We start from the raw sequence: 17,742 nt of genomic DNA, 5'->3' as shown, positions 1-17,742 counted from the left end.
CCGCGCGAGCGGCTATCAGCGATTGGTTCTTTGCAGTCGTCTGGTTTCGCGCGCCATGTGAATCATGCAGAGGGGATCGATTTTTGAGACGCGACAGTGTGTTGCCAGCCAGACTGTGCTGGGAATTCAAGTTGTTCAAACTTTGTGGAGAAAAGAAAATCCGCAAACTATTTCGCAGCGTACGCACATTTTCAAGCCGCTTTTGTCGTCCCCCCCCCCCCCCCCCCAGCTCTTTCAGTCCTTCCTTCCCATCGACCGAGTGCCGCGTACACCTTTGCGAAGCAGGTCAACTGAATCTGACCGTGCCTGTCTTTTTAAGAAGGTTATACATTGACCAAAAAAACACGCGGCTTTGCTCATTGTTAACGCCTTAAACTTACCGACTTCCCTTTCTCTCTTACGCCCCGGTCTACTTCCGGCACATCCGGCAGAGCACTGAGGTACATCGCTAAGCAGAGCCTACTCAAACTAAAAACAAACACACTATCATACACAAAATACATATCAAAACACAACAAAGTGACATTAAAACACACTCACATCAGTCCCACTGCATTCATAGCTTTTACGTATTAAAGTCTTTGAAGAGATGACCATTCAAAACAAAAACAGACACACAGAAAAGCGAAGATTTCGCTGGAATGTAGGGAGATCATCCTTTCAATGTGGTCAGCGTGTATCAAACGTGACGTGTGTGACACGATCACTGAAGCGCGCACTACACACGCACACACACAGTGTGCGAGTTCGGGGCTGTCAGCTGACCTGCTCAGGAAACGCCCATCGGTCGAGTCGTCTGCTCTTTCTTCGCCGCACTCTCATTTTCTGTGCTGCAGGAGAGTTTGGACTGTGTCGCCAGATAGGAGAAGACCCTCTCTCCTTTCCCCGTCTTCTTCTTCCTTTCTCTTTCAATCCCACTGAAGGATCGTCACACAGACGGACGGACTCGTGCAGTTTGCGTTCGTGTCGTCTGCATACAAGCGAAGCACTTACGTCAGCAATTGTGTCGTCTGCGAGCGGAAAACCGGCGTTTTCTTTTGTGGTTACTCCACCCACCGAAATTCCGGACTGTGCTGCACGATCAAACACTGCCAGTGACACCACACAAGCAAAAGATTTGTGGTGTTTTAAATTGATTTTGATTTTTCCGTGTGTGTGTATTTGCCGGGGGATTCTTTTTCTCTCCTTCTATCCATCATCATGACTACCATTGACAAGAGTGAGTTACTCGAGGCATATGAAGACGTGAGAAACGATACTTCTCCCACCATTTGGTAAGTGAGAATTGTTTAAATTAGACTGTTATTTTCCTGATGACTCTGTGTTTGTCTCTTTGGATCATTGTCAATAATTGCCGCATTGACGGGCGGAATGTGAGCCGGACTGCATCCGTGATCAATGTGTCTCCGTTTGTGTGTCGTCTTTGTGCAAAGGTCGTTATCACTGTCTTCTGGCTTAGCCTTTTCACAAGCACATGATTCACATTTCTTGCCATGATCCCTCCCCACCCCCCCTCTCTCTCTCTGTCTCTGTCTCTGTCTCTCTCTCTCTCTCTCTCAGTCTCTCTCAGTCTCTCTCTCATCACCGAGTAATCGCCGGTTGTTGCTACAAAGCCAAGGTTTGATTTTAGTGCCCGAGCGTTTTTTACACGCCGCCCTAAATATTTCGTACTCCACAAGAAATTCAGGCTTTGTCGCTTACAAGTTACAACTCTCGGCTAAGCCTAAACAATAATACTTGTTTTATTTTAGTTTTTTAATTGTTTTACAGGAGTATAACCTGAGTTAGTTCTGTATTGTCCTTATTTAGCTTCCTCCAACAGTGTGCATCGAACAGACACGAAAGATTTTATTTTCTCCGACTCCGAGGGTCTTTTCACAACTTCAAGCTATAGCTATTGTCGCATTTTGTCATGCAGTAATCACACACACACACACACACACACACACACACACACACACACACACACACACACACATATATTGTTTTTTCCCTTCATTTGCATCGGACAATCATTGACTTGATAATTAACTTATCGAAGTCCAAATCAAACTAAATTTGCGGTGCAAAAACTTGCATTGTTCTCGCTAATTTTTCTTTTCTCTGTACCCCGTTCTTAGATATTGTACGCGGCGTGTGCCTCGTCCTAAATATGACACAGAATTATGCCTAACCCTACCCTTCCCCTGAGTCAGTGAGTTCTAATAATCGCCTTTTTTCCGCTGTGGTGGGCGTTAACCCTGCTGACCCACAGGCAAATGCTGGTACATGTACATGTGCGCAGGTGAGTCGACAGCGCTCAGCGTTGACTGCCATAGGCGCATGAAATTGCCTTGATCTTTCAGGAAGCTCGTGGTTGGTTTGGAAAAAAAAGGTTTGAATATTATTGCAATAATATGACATACAACAAATCCACAACAGATTTTGTTTCAGATTATAATTCAAAGTTCTGCGAGTGGAAAATGTTGATGGGTGCTGTTATTTGCTTTCTCTGCTTTTAACATGATATGGGCCACCGCAACTGAGTACGTTTTAGCAACTTCAGCTTTGGGACAAAGACTGGTCACTATTTACTATTTCTTGGAATTTGTTGGAATTAATTGCAAGTGCCTAGAAGGTAATTAAGCGTCACGTCAAAGCTATGGTAATATTCTGACAAAACTGCATTCACTCAGTGCCCTGGTATTGTCTGAACTGACTAAAGCCATGCCCACGGCACTGACTAACAGGGAGGCTCTCAACAGTGGTTATATCTGCAGAGGAATCACTCCAGTCTTTCCATCGTTTTTCGTTTGATCAGTTTGTGCAAATATACGAAAGGATGTTTATACCTCTCCCACCTACCCCCCCCCCCCCCCCTCCCTCCCCCCGAAGAAATAGTGTCTAGGTATCACCTAGTGCCTGCGCCGGATAAAGTTGTTTGGCTTTTGTTTTAACGTCGCTACAACCGATACTGTCTGCCGTTCTTTTCTCGTCGTCTGGCCATGCCCGGTTCTACCGTGGGTATGCAGGATACACACTCGCTGCATTGTTTAAAAAAAACCATAGTGAGCGTCAGGGAGAGTCCGGCTTCAATAATCAGTCATTCTAATGTCAGTCTTGGCTGTCCGCTCCCGTTTCCGGCACATACGGCGAGTCGGTTCCGGAACAAGATGACTGGACTGTCCTTTGTCGTCTCCTATTCACTATCACTATGATTGGGTGATGTCGCATAGGGGATTGTACTGGAGGCTATTGTGCCGTGTCTGGTTCGCTTCTGCAGAGTTTGCAAAAGGGGAGATGGCAGTTGAAGAGCTGGGGTCTTTTTACATATTTGTGGACTGGCGCAGCATATTGGATACAGTAGCAATGAGAGAGAGAGAGGAGAGAGAGAGAGAGAGAGAGAGAGAGAGAGAGAGAGAGAGAGAGAGAGAGAGAGAGAGAGAGAGAGAGAGAGAGAGAGAGAGAGAGAGAGAGAGAGAGAGATTGTCAGGGTTTTAAATGGCTTTAACCGGCGCTGAGTGATCAAAGCAGGAGAAAAAAAAACGCGGACACGACGACTTTATGGTTCGTACGAGAAATTAGAACTGGGACATTGAGGGCAGAGATTTGCAAGGCAATTAAGATTTGGTTCTTTGACAAATGTTTATTTCAAGGTTCAAATACCGAACAACGGGCTGTCAGAGTTTTTTCTACTGTTAACAGAAACCACGCAGTCTCTCACTCTAAGGCTATATAGTTTATACACATTTGTACTTGTGTTGTCCGGCGGCCCTCCGATGGGAAGACACCTCCCATGAAAAGACAAGTGATGCCCCTTTGTCTAGTTTTTTTTAACCATGATTTCCCTCTGATGAAGGGCTATCTGCAGTGCCAGTGATGAGACACATTTGAATGGTTCCAATTATGTCCTTTTGCCCCAGGTACTACTGTACCTAAATTAGTCTGCTCTCAGTCAAGCTAGCCTTGCTTTACTGTATAAGGCTCAGTGAGCGGGGCTGTACATGACAGGTTTGTGATGTATGGAAATCTACATTACCGCAGGCGGTGACAGTCACAGCACAGTTCTGTGTCTTACGGTGACACGTGTGTTCAGTCGATGCTTTCTAAATTTGTGAAGTGCTCATACGTCACCAGGAGCTCTGATGGATGCGAAAGATTAATGAAAGATAAGTTACCAAAAGAAGTGCACTGTTCAGTGACACCGAAAGAGGGGTTATGATTGCCTGTTAAGAAACACACGTTTCATTTTCTTAGTGACGGTGTTGGCAGGTGAACGGCGAGGGTGGGGGGTGGGGGGACTGTAGGTGAGACTGCAATAGACGCACATATAATTCATAGCCATTTATAGTGCATTTACAGTGATAGATTTTTGGGTTTCCTGTTTCTTTGCATATATGATGGTTGGGTTGATAGTGATTTGGGAGGGGGGGGGGGGGGGATTGCAAGCGAACAATTCCTACTTTTCCACTTGTGACATATGTCGAGCAGCCAGTTCTGAAGCTAATCGTTTATTGTGTGACTCTACGCCGATAGCGATGTCGAAAAAGATTGTTGCTTCGATAAGTAATTTATTCATGATTAATTAAAACACCACGACATTTGCACATCAAAGGAGCACACACAGACCGCAGGGATGTCGTTAGGCGTCGGACATCGGACATATAACGATGAAAATCCCCAAATGTCCGATTCACATTGCCGCATGTCGGTCAGATGTCCTATCGTTTTAGCCTGAGCGTGGTCATTGTCCGATATGTACTCCATTCCTTCGGACAGCGCGATATTCGTTAATTTTCATTTCAAGATACAAATCTTCTAACAGACCGAACGCTCTGTGTTCAGCTGACACTGAAGTTGTCAGTGCCGCGTGCGGATCTTTTCTTTTGTCGGGAATTCCCGAACCGTTTGCGGTATGCGCCGTTTGGGTATAACCGTCTCGGTGCAGCGCACTGATCTAAAAATAGTGGATTCTTTTTAGATCAGTGCATGCTACAGGAGTACGGGAGACAACTCCAACTGACTAAATTTGTAGTCTGCTTTTGTTTTCGATACGAGACGAAGCACTGAATTATGCCGCTGAAAAAAACTAAAGCCTGCAAAAGATCAGCATTAGATCAAACCGATCATTTTGTTTGTCAACTTTTATCCAAATCATGCAGTATTTAATCAAAGTACGAGCTCTGAAGTTGTTCATGTTGGTTTCCTTTTTGTGGTTTCTTTGAAACTAAACAAATACGGCAACATTATACGCACACTGTGTTGATGTATTTACTATATTATGTGTGTGTTCTAAAGCGCGTGCGCGTGGGTGTGTGCGTGTGTGTGTGGGCGCATGACTTTGGAACAATTCCATGGAATGCCTGTTATAAGCTGTTTGGCGCAAATTCATAATGTCCTATTACACTTTCTGAAAGCGGTCAAATGTCCTATTGATGCTGAAGAACTCAGGACATTTGTCCTATAGGTATGAATTTGTAGCAACATCCCTGAGACCGGTGTAAATGTGAAATGTAAGACTAGATTGAATGACACAAACGTTCTTATTTTGCTGCTTTTGTCAGTGCTAAATGTTGCCTTTGTCAGTAGCGAAGTGTGGAGAAAACAGCAACAACACTTAACAACAACAACGACGAACTGTAAGGCCAGGTTGACACAAACGTTCCGGGTTTGTAAAGTTCTATTATCTGTGTGAAATGCAGATATAAAGGCCTTAAGTCGACGTCGAAGATGTAGTGACACATTCGTTCCCATTGTGTTGCTTATAACTGCGCCTAAAGCTTCACTGAGAGATCTATAAGTCAGTCACCCTCCTTCACAGAACATGTTCAAAGCGTTGGTCTTGAAATTCAAAACTTACTGCAGGAAAAACACAAAGCGTCTGCTAAATGCATTTGTGTGTGTGGTACTTGCAGAATTAAAGCAGTGCCGGATACTCGTTTTGTGTGAAGTGCACACACCTTAATTATCACTGATACACTCTAAACAGAAGAGTTCCTTTTTGAACACATTTCTGTAACAATTTTGAACACTTTGTGACATAGTATATAGTTCTACTATCAAAATAGGCACATGATAAACACATATTTGAACACCAGTGAACACCATGTGTGCTGCTCTTGCCAGTAGGCCTATGTACTAGGTCACAAAGTGTTCACAACTTGTTACAGAAATGACTGTGTTCAATAGTGAAACACTTATTCTGTTAAGAGTGTAGGCAAAGGCGTCATTTAGCTAAGTTAATTCACCAAGCAATTCACATGTTGCACAGTCCGTTGATTTGTGGTGTATGTCTAAGTGGAAGGATGCTCTTTTGCCATGTAAAAGCCTGGTCAGATCTGAGGTGGTTTACATGATCGTGACAACAGGAAGGAACGAAGGTATCTTTAAAGACACACTACTTCCCGTGGCGGGGATGTAGCTCAGTCGGCAGCGCGCTGGATTTGTATCCAGTTGGCCGCTGTCAGCGTGAGTTCGTCCCCACGTTCGGCGAGAGATTTATTTCTCAGAGTCAACTTTGTGTGCAGACTCTCCTCGGTGTCCGAACACCGGCCACCTCTTCAGTTTGAAAAAAAACTGGCTGGGGTGATTTCACAGGTAGACATTCAGTTAAGAAATAAAGTCAGCCAAAAAAACTAAATCATTAAAAATTAAAAATGAATTATATACGGAAACCGGTAGCCATGCGGCTGCAGATATTGTGGTGTATGTCTTAGTGGAAGGATGCTCTCATACAATGGCAACGCCAAGACAGATCTATGGTGTCGTGCATGGTTGTTTACACAGAAAGGAAGGTGCATGTATCTTTAAAGAAGATGAGCTGAGCTGTTCAGCCGTTCGATAGCTTAGCCCTGTCACTGCATGTATACCATTACCAGTAGTCTCATTTGTGACTGGCGTACGTCATTATGGGCTGCAAGATATGACAGGTACGCCTATCCCAGCTATCGTGTATGTAATGTGATAACAAAATCACTGATTACGAGGCGAGCGGAAGATACTGAGTATTCACGTGGCACGACAGTAGCCCTTAAACGTAATACAGTGGAACTTTCCCGTTTATAAGCACCACATATCCTAGAAAATCGAGTGATATAAAGTGAGTGGAATCCGAAAAGGAGGTCAGTATTAATAGTCAACGTGAAAAAGCAAGATCTTAAAAGGGGAGGAGACAGTTTTAAAGGGGGGAGGTTTTTTTTTAATGGGGGGAACACACTGTACAGTCGAATCGGACGGATGCCATGTAAAAACCTGAACTGATCAATGATGTGTTACAAAATGGTCGACATGGGGAGGAATTAAGGTGTATTCCAAATCACCAGAGCCGATGCTTTGCCCCTGTGCTCGAATAAAATATTATCTTAGTTGGTCACTGCATTGTGATGCACAAAATACGGCGATGGATTGAGGAACATGCCCTGGTTTTGTACACTGCAAAAATAAAGAGATACCGAGACACAGAGAGAGAGAGAGAGAGAGAGAGAGAGAGAGAGAGAGAGAGAGAGAGAGAGAGAGAGAGAGAGAGAGAGAGAGAGAGAGAGAGAGAGAGAGAGAGAGAGAGAGAGAGAGAGAGAGAGAGAGAGAGAGAGAGAGAGAGAGAGAGAGAGAGAGAGAGAGAGAGAGAGAGAGAGAGAGAGAGAGAGAGAGAGAGAGAGAGAGAGAGAGAGAGAGAGAGAGAGAGAGAGAGAGAGAGAGAGAGAGAGAGAGAGAGAGAGAGAGAGAGAGAGAGAGAGAGAGAGAGAGAGAGAGAGAGAGAGAGAGAGAGAGAGAGAGAGAGAGAGAGAGAGAGAGAGAGAGAGAGAGAGAGAGAGAGAGAGAGAGAGAGAGAGAGAGAGAGAGAGAGAGAGAGAGAGAGAGAGAGAGAGAGAGAGAGAGAGAGAGAGAGAGAGAGAGAGAGAGAGAGAGAGAGAGAGAGAGAGAGAGAGAGAGAGAGAGAGAGAGAGAGAGAGAGAGAGAGAGAGAGAGAGAGAGAGAGAGAGAGAGAGAGAGAGAGAGAGAGAGAGAGAGAGAGAGAGAGAGAGAGAGAGAGAGAGAGAGAGAGAGAGAGAGAGAGAGAGAGAGAGAGAGAGAGAGAGAGAGAGAGAGAGAGAGAGAGAGAGAGAGAGCGAGAGAGAGAGAGAGAAGTCGCTTGTTCATTTCAGTGATTGTTATTCTCTCAGGTGCCAGGAGATTGGTTTCGCAGAACTCTTACTTACACTGTTGCACATGTTGTATGCATTTCAAGTATAGTGCTTACTTCCCTTTGTTTCTCAGATGTGTACACAATGACTGAGTTTTCTTCGCCGGAAGACTGAAGGTATAGGGGTGAATAATGCGGAGACTCAGACCTCAGGTTTTCATTCAAGCACCAGATACAACCTAGTTGTGCGGAACTCTCTATTATATTCAATAGCACTGTGGGCGTATCTCGTGCGGGCCTAAAACAATGGCAATTATGCGACAAGTCCCGCTACAGGTGCTACATTTATTCACTGATGCATGTGTGCACGATACGGGTTTTTTTTCCCCTAGCGAGCATTGCCCCATTAAAGGCACATGCAGTCCTTGCCGTTTAAACGATTCGGTTGACCTTCTCAGATCTGGCCAGCCCAAGGACTACTTGGGCCAGCCTTATACATGGGATAAGATATTACCTTGGGGGGGGGGGGGGGGGGGAGGGGGGTCAGAAATCAACAGCTTGGGTGGTTTCTGTGCATAGTCGGATATATTTCTTAACGGACACTATAGTCTCTATTTGTGAAATTGACTCTTCAAAAAAGTCTCACTCTGCACGACTATTGATTTTTTGGTATGCGTCCAAGTGGAGGAACATTCATGTATCCCATGGGAAAGCCTGAGATGGTGGGCAGGACTGTTTTTACTGAAAGGACTATGCCTTCAAACAGGCATGAGTCGCTCCATTTCCATGTGTCTGCGAACCAGCTGTACATTGAATGGAAGCACCTGTCGGTTGGCAAAACATCACGACAATATTATATAGAGGTTGCGGGGAGAACGACCATATACGTGATACGTAATCGAGATAACATAGACGATAGACGTCATAGACTGCCTGAGTACCACTTTGTTTATCGGGGACCGTTCCATGAAGAGTAGAACGGGTCCCAGACTGCAGGTGTACCAATTAGTTCCCAAGGGACTGCTCCACGAAGAACTGTTGATACACCGGCAGTCTCAGACGAGAAAAAAAGCCGTCGTGTTTGTCTTGGTTACATTAGGTCGTTCTGCCCGCAAACTCTATAATTGCATGTACGTCTGTGCACGGTTGATTTAAGCCTTTCTTCCTGGTTCGAATTCACAGCGGGACTCGAGAGGTTACCATTTCAGTTGGGACTAGAGCCACAGCCTTATGAGTTCCGCATTCTCCATCGAAACTGAAGACAGAGTGTGGATGTCTGAAGCAAGAATCTATCAAAACAACAGTACACGGTATATATCGATCTGTACTATATAGAAATAATGATTTACAGAGTAAAAAAGAAAGGAATCAAGAGTTTGTTTTAAAAAAAGAAAGAAAGAAAGGAATTTAGAGTTGCAATAAGAGCTTAATTTGGTGCAATGACAACACTGATGTTACAATTGACACTCAACTTTGGTTCTCAGCTTGCAAATGTTAAGGATGTGTTTAGGACTATAACAAAAAACGAAGAAGAAAAAACCCACCATTTGCTATTATGGTGATGCGAACAGTCGACACACGTTTTACAGGCAATGCTGTCAAGCCTTAGTTGTTGATTTCAGAACTGGGTGCTACGACAACGACTAATTCCTATGTCTAATGTTAACAAGGGACGCTAGTCTTGCACGCAGAGACGCCAGCCTTAAAAAGCAGGGTTTTGTCTTTTCAGGACTATAACAAGGAATTGCTATTAATAATTATGCTAATGTTAACTGTCGCCGTTAGTGTTACAAGCAAAGGGGGTCAAACTCGGCACGATGGAAATGATTTGCTATTATGCCAATACTAACAGACGACGTTAGTTTTACAGGCAGTTGAATCAAGTTGTTAGAATCAGTATTTGGCGCCATGAAAACGATTTGGTATTATGCTTGTGCTAACACAAGACATCAATATGACAGGCAAACGCTCAAGCGAAGAGGTGAAACAGCGGCCATTGACTCCGGCGGTTTATTGATCAGTTTCGGCAACCCAAATTTTAACGCTGACTTATTGACTCTCTTGGGGGTCAAGTGGTTTAAAACACCCAATTCATCTTGAGAGAGAAAATTGAGCTGCGCTTTAGTTCACCCTTTAATACAATCATGGTCTCTCCGATGGCAAGATAGTGAAAACGTTCAGCGATGAAAAGAAGTAGTAATGTCCCTCGGAAACACTTCTGAATGCCGAAAATGTTATAAGCTCATTGAAGCGTACGTGAGGTCCAGGGACCTTTATTATATTTGCTGGGCGGGGATATAGCTCAGTTGGTAGCGCGCTGGATTTGTATTCAGTTGGCCGCTGTCAGCGTGAGTTCGATCCCAGGTTCGGCGGAAATTTATTTCACAGAGTCAACTTTGTGTGCAGACTCTCTTCGGTGTCCGAACCTCCCCCCGTGTACACTACATTGGGTGTGCACGTTAAAGATCCCACGATTGACAAAAGGGTCTTTCCTGGCAAAATTGCTTAGGCACAGTTAATAATTGTCTACCTATACCCGTGTGACTTGGAATAATAGGCCGCGAAAGGTAAATATGCGCCGAAATGGCTGCAATCTACTGGCCGTATAAAATTTCATCTCACACAGCATCACTGCAGAGCGCCTAGAACTGTACCCACGGAATATGCGCGATATAAGACTCATTGATTGATTAAAGTTGCGTACAGTTCTTCTAAAGACAAGTATCACAGAGAAGGGACATTTGCAATAAATACAATTCGGATACAAGCTTCGTAAGCTCTTATTGCAACTCTAATTCCTGCTTAGAACCTACTTTTACTTTTAGGGTCACTCAGTGAAGTTTCTTGCTTGACCGGGAGGAAAAGTGTTTCCGGCTTATGAGATATTCATTTGCACGCCCGTCTGCGTATGTGTCAGCAAGCATGTTACGAATATTCTTCATGGTGTGGTGCGCATTAATTATCATTAGCAAGCAAGGTTGCACAGAACTGGCTTTTTCGCAATAAAGCTCTCTTGTGTTTGTCTTTAAACACTTTGAATTACTATAGTAAAATAGTGTCAACAGTCAGTTCATTTTCTTTCAAATAGAATGTCGGGTCAAGGAGGTTCAATGATATTTGCCTGTCGAGGCAAGAACTCAAGTCCACCTGTGAAATAAACGACGCAGCGTAATGACTGCTTAAACTTGCTCAGGTATTTAGTTGCCTTTTATAGATCCTCAGTGCAAAATTCATTTCAAATTCTAGTAGTTACACCCGGCGTCGTTTAGAACAAAAGACACAAAAGTCACACGATTGGGACAATTGCAATGGAGACCTTTTCAACCAGCAATCCGATCAAATCATGCGCACGGTGGAGACGGAAGTTTTGCCCGAGGAAGAGGTAAACTGTGTCTAATGGGTAGGGTTAATGCATGGGTAAATGAGCGCAGGTGTTATCTTTCGTAGGTTCTGTCAAACCTACGGGCACTTGTTAGCCGCCACTCCCCCCGCCCAGTCGAAGGCGGAAGTACCGTTGGTGTCTGTATCCGTCTGTATTACTGACTATCTGATTTTCTATCACTATTTTTGCACCTTTTGTACTTGCCGTTACTTTGGAATTACTGATTATGCGTTCGAGAAGAATGTTTATTTTATTGTTACAACCATCAGTCACTGAGTTTACGACTATATAACAAACCTAATCTAACAGTGCTGTTCCCAGACTCAGACAACAATAGCGGGCCAGTTGGACCTGGATCAGTGAACATATATGTATAGGTCCAAATGATCTGGCTACGAATTAACTTCCCACTTTCCTACGCAGGTAGAGGTTTGATCACAGATGGGGTGGTGTACGTGCCTGTCAGAATAGCAGTGTACCCGCTGACACCTCCGCCACCCTCTCTCTGTGTCTACCCTGGGTCAAGCTAGAGACATCACACATGCTTGAGACGTCTGACGTACCGAGATCTGACATACAAGGTCAAAAGGAAAGCGTCGAGTTGGAGACTATAAAAAACGCAAGTGGAGCTTCTTCTGTTTCGTTCAGAATGGCTTCCTTTTTGTTTGTGATCGGGTACACTGCTATCCTGACACGCACATACACCACCCCATCTGTGATCAAACCTCTACCTGCGTAGGAAAGTGGGAAGTTAATTCACCGAATCAACTGTCGCGGGACCAAGACGTTTGGGGTCTGAATTGGCTTTGTGGTTGACGAGACACTCCTGTTTATTTGCAGTGGGAACGTCTGATGGGATGTGCAACACACATCTATATATACTTCTGAGACTTTCTGAGACTGAGCGAGTGTATGCACTGAGATGCACTGAGAGGACAGCCGGACATTATAGGACAATGGCACAGGGGCGGACGAGGGGGGGGGGGCACAGGGGGCACGTGCCCCCCCCCCCCGAAAAAAAAAAAAAAAGAAGAAGAAGAAAAAAAAAGATTTTTCTATGCTGATTCTATGACCATTTCTAAGTTCAAATGGCACCAGATGGCACCATTTTGCTTCTTTGGGCAAAAAAAATTTACGGGGGAGCATGCCCCCGGACCCCCTAGCAAATTCGGGCGCTTTGCGCCCATCACATTCACTTTCGATTCAAAGTGCCCCCCCCCCTTACAAGGCAACTGATCCGCCCCTGATGGCAGACCATTGTCGTATGACATAGCACTTTTGGCTTTATTGGGCTGTGTAAACATTAAAACTGCAATTACGCGTATGGTAGCAGAGAAAGTCATTGTTACATGTAGTGCCAAGCTACATCGGCCATTCTGTATCATCATCGTCACAGCGAACAGGAGACGCGTCGCACGACAACAACAGACTATTGTCACTGCAGAACTATTCGCCTTATTACGCCTTTGTTTAATATCAACACTGCAATTACGCGTATAGACTGACTATTCTCTACCACCGCCAATAGGAGACACAGAGAACTTAGCCTGTCATCGCTTGACAACTAGCAGACCATTCTCACATTTGAACATTTTACTGTAGGCCTTATCACGCCCACTCATGTTGGCATTAGTGAGACCAAAGAGTGTAGGGATACACTCTTTGGTGAGACCAACTGGACAGTTGTGGCCCATAACAGGGACACTCTCGTGCGCGTAAAACTTGGGGTACTGTTATTATGTGAAGTTTAGGTATCACTCATGTCGCAGTAACGATGGGGCAGGAGGTAGTGAAAGGGACACTCTCCTTGTGTATAAAACCTGGCATGCGGTTGTTATAGAGCTAAGTTAACGTCAATGTTGTAGTAAATAGCCCCCCCCCCCCCCCTTTACGATTTTATGTATAGTATACATGGTTGTAAATGTCGACGCAGTTGCACATGAAATATTTCCTTGTTTACAGAATGCCTTGCAGTCCTACTTTTATTTAATGTAGTTGGCCCATGTCGCAGAACAATGAAAATGATAAGAATCGTCGGTTCTCTTTGAGTGGGGGATCAATTTTGCAATGAATAAGTAGCTGCTTGGCCGTGCGTAACCTGGCTTACCCGGAACTTGAAAGAAAATTAAGTTATGATTCATCGTACTCGACAAAAAGCCAAAGATGGTTATTCTAAACAAACCTGGTTCGTTAGTTCTCAATTGCACTCAAGAAGATTTTCCTTCTAGCACTGACGTATCATGCTTCGGGCCAGACAGCACAGTGGTAGGGCCTACATAATATCTCTGTTCAGACCAACACAAAGAAAAGGTTGACACACTGAAGGGGAAGCCAAACCCTGTCAATTAATTCAACAACATCTGCATTGCTGGTAAAATCATGGGACACACATGTTTGTGAAAAGGAAAAGCTATTGTCTAAAGTCTACCACTGTTTTCTGTTTATATATTATATGTGTGTCTTATCGAGACAGCCCCTTTTAAATTCTTTCAACATCTGCATTGCTCGTAAAATCGTGGGGTACACAAATTGGCAAAAAAAGAAAGTATAACTAACACTGATCATGACTATATGCTGTTTGATGTTTATGTGTGGCTTATCGAGACAGCCCCTTTCAATTTTTGTCAACATCTGCATTGCTCATAAAATCTTGGGACACACGAATCACCACACAGGAGAGTCTGAATAGTGTTTTCTGTTTACGGGTTTCTTATTGAGATGGAACCTTTCGTCCGTCGGTAAAGTGAAGTACCTAGCACAATGGTGGCTCTGTGCAGTTCCCAGACTGTGGGCGTCGAACTCTCTAACGTTTATTTCCGTTGTTAGTCTGCACCACGTGTCATAATCCTACGACGAAGACGGTCTGAAATTGTTTCATACGCGGAATTTAACGCGAGAAACCAAGGTGTACGTGGCAATAAACCTTTGTGCCTGCGGAAGACATTTGCAAGAAACAGGCTAATTAGTGATTCAGTTATATATAAATGATGGGCGGAGGAGTTGAAGAAGAATTGAAGATAATTATGAGAGTGAAATAGTCACCTAGTTGATCCTTAGGTAAAGAGAACACCAACATCATAATGGTTGAAGGGGAACTAACACAGAGGCCTTCTGTCACCTCTCTTGCTGGAACATGTGTGTGTGTGTGTGTGTGAGAGAGAAGGAGTGAAAGTCAGAGTGTATGTGTGAGAGAGAGAGAGAGAGAGAGAGAGAGAGAGAGAGAGAGAGAGGGGGGGGGGGGGCGGCTGTCATGTTTGATATATGTACCGATTGTAACGGGTCAGTTGGCCTAAACAATAAACTTTCTGAGTTCTGAGTTCTTGCTGGAACATTCAGATGGAGAGTACAGTGTAACTAATAGACGTGGACTATGTTACATTTGCGATGCTAGTATGCTTGTGACAGTTGTGTGGTTCAATAAGTAATTGGTTATTTGGCAGGGTGATTCCCATTGCTCAGTGTTCGGCCCTGGTAGCATCTTTTGTGATACACAAAAGGTTATTGTCAGAGGTATTAATTAGCGCATCATTTATTCATGTTGATCTAATACGGTAATACTGGCACGCAGGTGGCTTTTGCATGGGTTCTTGTTGAGAAGCTAATAGGAGATGAAAAGTGCTTGAGTATAATTCATCATGAGAGTTTCATGCGTTTGGTCTATTGTAGTCGAGTTAGTGTTGTGTGTGTGTGTGTGTGTGTGTGTGTGTGTGTGTGTGTGTGTGTGTGTATGTGTGTGTGTGTGTGTGTGTGTGTGTGTGTGTGTGTGTGTGTGTGTGTGTGTGTGTGTGTGTGTGTGTTTGATTGAGAGAAGAGGATGTATCTGTGCATATGTTTCTGTCTAACTGCCTGTTTGTCTGTCTGTGAAAGTATTGAATGCACAGGCTTTTGCACAATCATACTCACACGCAAGTAAAATTATGCGTGCGTTTCTGAACTACACATGTAACACAATCTCCGACCAGTTAAAAACCAAAGGCTAGGCGACAGTTGATTCACATAATTATAATACATATACTCGATGTAGACTATCCTGATATCAGACTAACCTTGACCCTTAGCCACAGTAGCATGCAGTATTTACCGGTACTCTTCACGGGTGACCGAAGTTGATCAGACGAATTAACTTGTTAGGCGGTGCTTTGCACCCTAATCTGCCCACCCGTTCTTGATCGGTAATTAATTTATGCCGTGTAAATCCGGTCCCTAAATGTATATTAGCCGGCTAGACTGTCAGTGTCAGTGACCTGCCGTTTGTCACCTAGCCTTGAAAAAGATGGTGAGGATTCGCCTTTGCCGATTTGCTTCTGATGGTAGGGACGATCGTGTGTGATGGCGGTGGTGTGTGTATGTGTGTGTGTGTGTTTGGGTATGTTTTGGGAAGTGATTTTTACATTTAGTCAAGTTTTGACTAAATGTTTTAACGTAGAGGGGGGAATCGAGACGAGGGTTGTGGTGTATGTGTGTGTGTGTGTGTGTGTGTGTGTGTCTGTCTGTCTGTCTGTGTGTGTGTAGAGCGATTCAGACTAAACTACTGGGCCGATCTTTATGAAATTTGACATGAGAGTTCCTGGGTTTGATATCCCCGGACGTTTTTTTCATTTTTTCGATAAATACCTTTGATGACGTCATATCCGGCTTTTTGTAAAAGTTGAGGCGGCACTGTCACACCCTCATTGAGTCACTTAAGAAAAAGTGACTCTATGTAATCGGTCAGTGTTAGTCTGTCCGGCCGGACGGACGGCCGGCCGTCCGGCCGGCCGTCCGTAGACACCACCTTAACGTTGGACTTTTCTCGGAAACTATCAAAGCGATCGGGCTCATATTTTGTTTAGTCGTGACCTCCAATGACCTCTACACTTTAACGATGGTTTCGTTGACCTTTGACCTTTTTCAAGGTCACAGGTCAGCGTCAAAGGAAAAATTACACATTTTATATCTTTGACAAAGTTCATCGGATGTGATTGAAACTTTGTAGGATTATTCTTTACATCAAAGTATTTACATCTGTAGCCTTTTACGAACGTTATCAGAAAAACAAGGGAGATAACTAGCCTTTTCTGTTCGGCAACACACAACTTAACGTTGAGCTTTTCTTGGAAACTATAAAAGTGACCGGGCTCAAATTTTATGTGAACGTGACTCATTGTGTTGTGAATGGCAATTTCTTCCTGTCCATCTGATGCCTCATATAATATTCAGAACTGCGAAAGTGACTCGATCGAGCGTTTGCTCTTCTTGTTTTTCAATCAAATTGATTGAAATTTTGGCAAAGCAATCTTCGACGAAGCCCGGGGTTTGGTATTGCATTTCAGCTTGGTGGCTTAAAATCTAATGAGTGAGTTTGGTCATTAAAAATCGGAAACTTGTAATTAAAATTATTTTTTTATTAAACGATCCAAAAACAATTTCATCTTATTCTTCGTCATTTTCTGATTCCAAAAACATATACATATGTTATATTTGGATTAAAAACAAGCTCTGAAAATTAAAAATATAAAAATTATGATCAAAATTAAATTTCCGAAATCGTTTTAAAAACTATTTCATCTTATTCCTTGTCGGTTCCTGATTCCAAAAACATATAGATATGATATGTTTGGATTAAGAACACGCTCAGAAAGTTAAAACGAAGAGAGGTACAGTAAAGCGTGCTATGAAGCACAGCGCAATCGCTACCGCGCCAAACAGGCTCGTCACTTTCACTGCCTTTTGCACTTAGTCTAGCGGCGGACTACGTTCAGTTTCCTTCTGTGAGTTCCACAGCTTGACTAAATGTAGTAATTTCGCCTTACGCGACTTGTTTTTGTTTGGGGAGGGGGGGGGGTCTAGATCTTCAGTTCATTTCATTTGGGGAAAACATTGTCAAGTAATAGATTTATCTGTCTGTGTCTCTTTTCGTGCCTGTCTGGTAGAGTGTGAGCGCGTGATGGTAAAACATTGTGTATCATGAAGAACGTGAGGGCCAAGCGACAGACAAAACAACTTTTTCGACCGACAAAAACATTCTTCAAAAGTAGCTGATCAAGCCATGAACATTCAATTAAAACGATGTTCGCATTAATGTATCTGGAAGTTTTATCCACTTCAAAATGACGAAACAAGAGGAACAAACAAAGAAGACACGACAAACTGAACGGTAGAAAATAATACACACACCCCCCCTCCCCCCTCCCTATCCTCACCCTTCCTCCCAAGGACAAGAAACCAGTCGATAGAGACAGGCAGACAAACTGCTGCAACATTCACATCAGCCATATAGTGG

General features: G+C 43.8%; 1 protein-coding gene across 1 annotated transcript in view; it reads left to right on the top strand.

The window, feature by feature from the left end:
* Positions 1 to 751: 751 nt before the first annotated feature.
* LOC138969346 (coactosin-like protein) overlaps positions 752 to 17,742 on the top strand; it is a gene marked incomplete in the record, with an annotated part of 27,370 nt that continues 10,379 nt past the window's right edge. The window contains 1 exon segment of the mRNA XM_070342124.1: positions 752 to 1,274. Coding sequence (XP_070198225.1) covers positions 1,201 to 1,274 — 74 coding nt within the window.

This window comes from Littorina saxatilis, linkage group LG1 (genome assembly GCF_037325665.1).
Source record: "Littorina saxatilis isolate snail1 linkage group LG1, US_GU_Lsax_2.0, whole genome shotgun sequence".
NCBI classification, from domain to species: domain Eukaryota; kingdom Metazoa; phylum Mollusca; class Gastropoda; order Littorinimorpha; family Littorinidae; genus Littorina; species Littorina saxatilis.
Note: the sequence above shows the minus strand (reverse complement) of the source record. Positions and strands in the feature narration are given on the sequence as shown.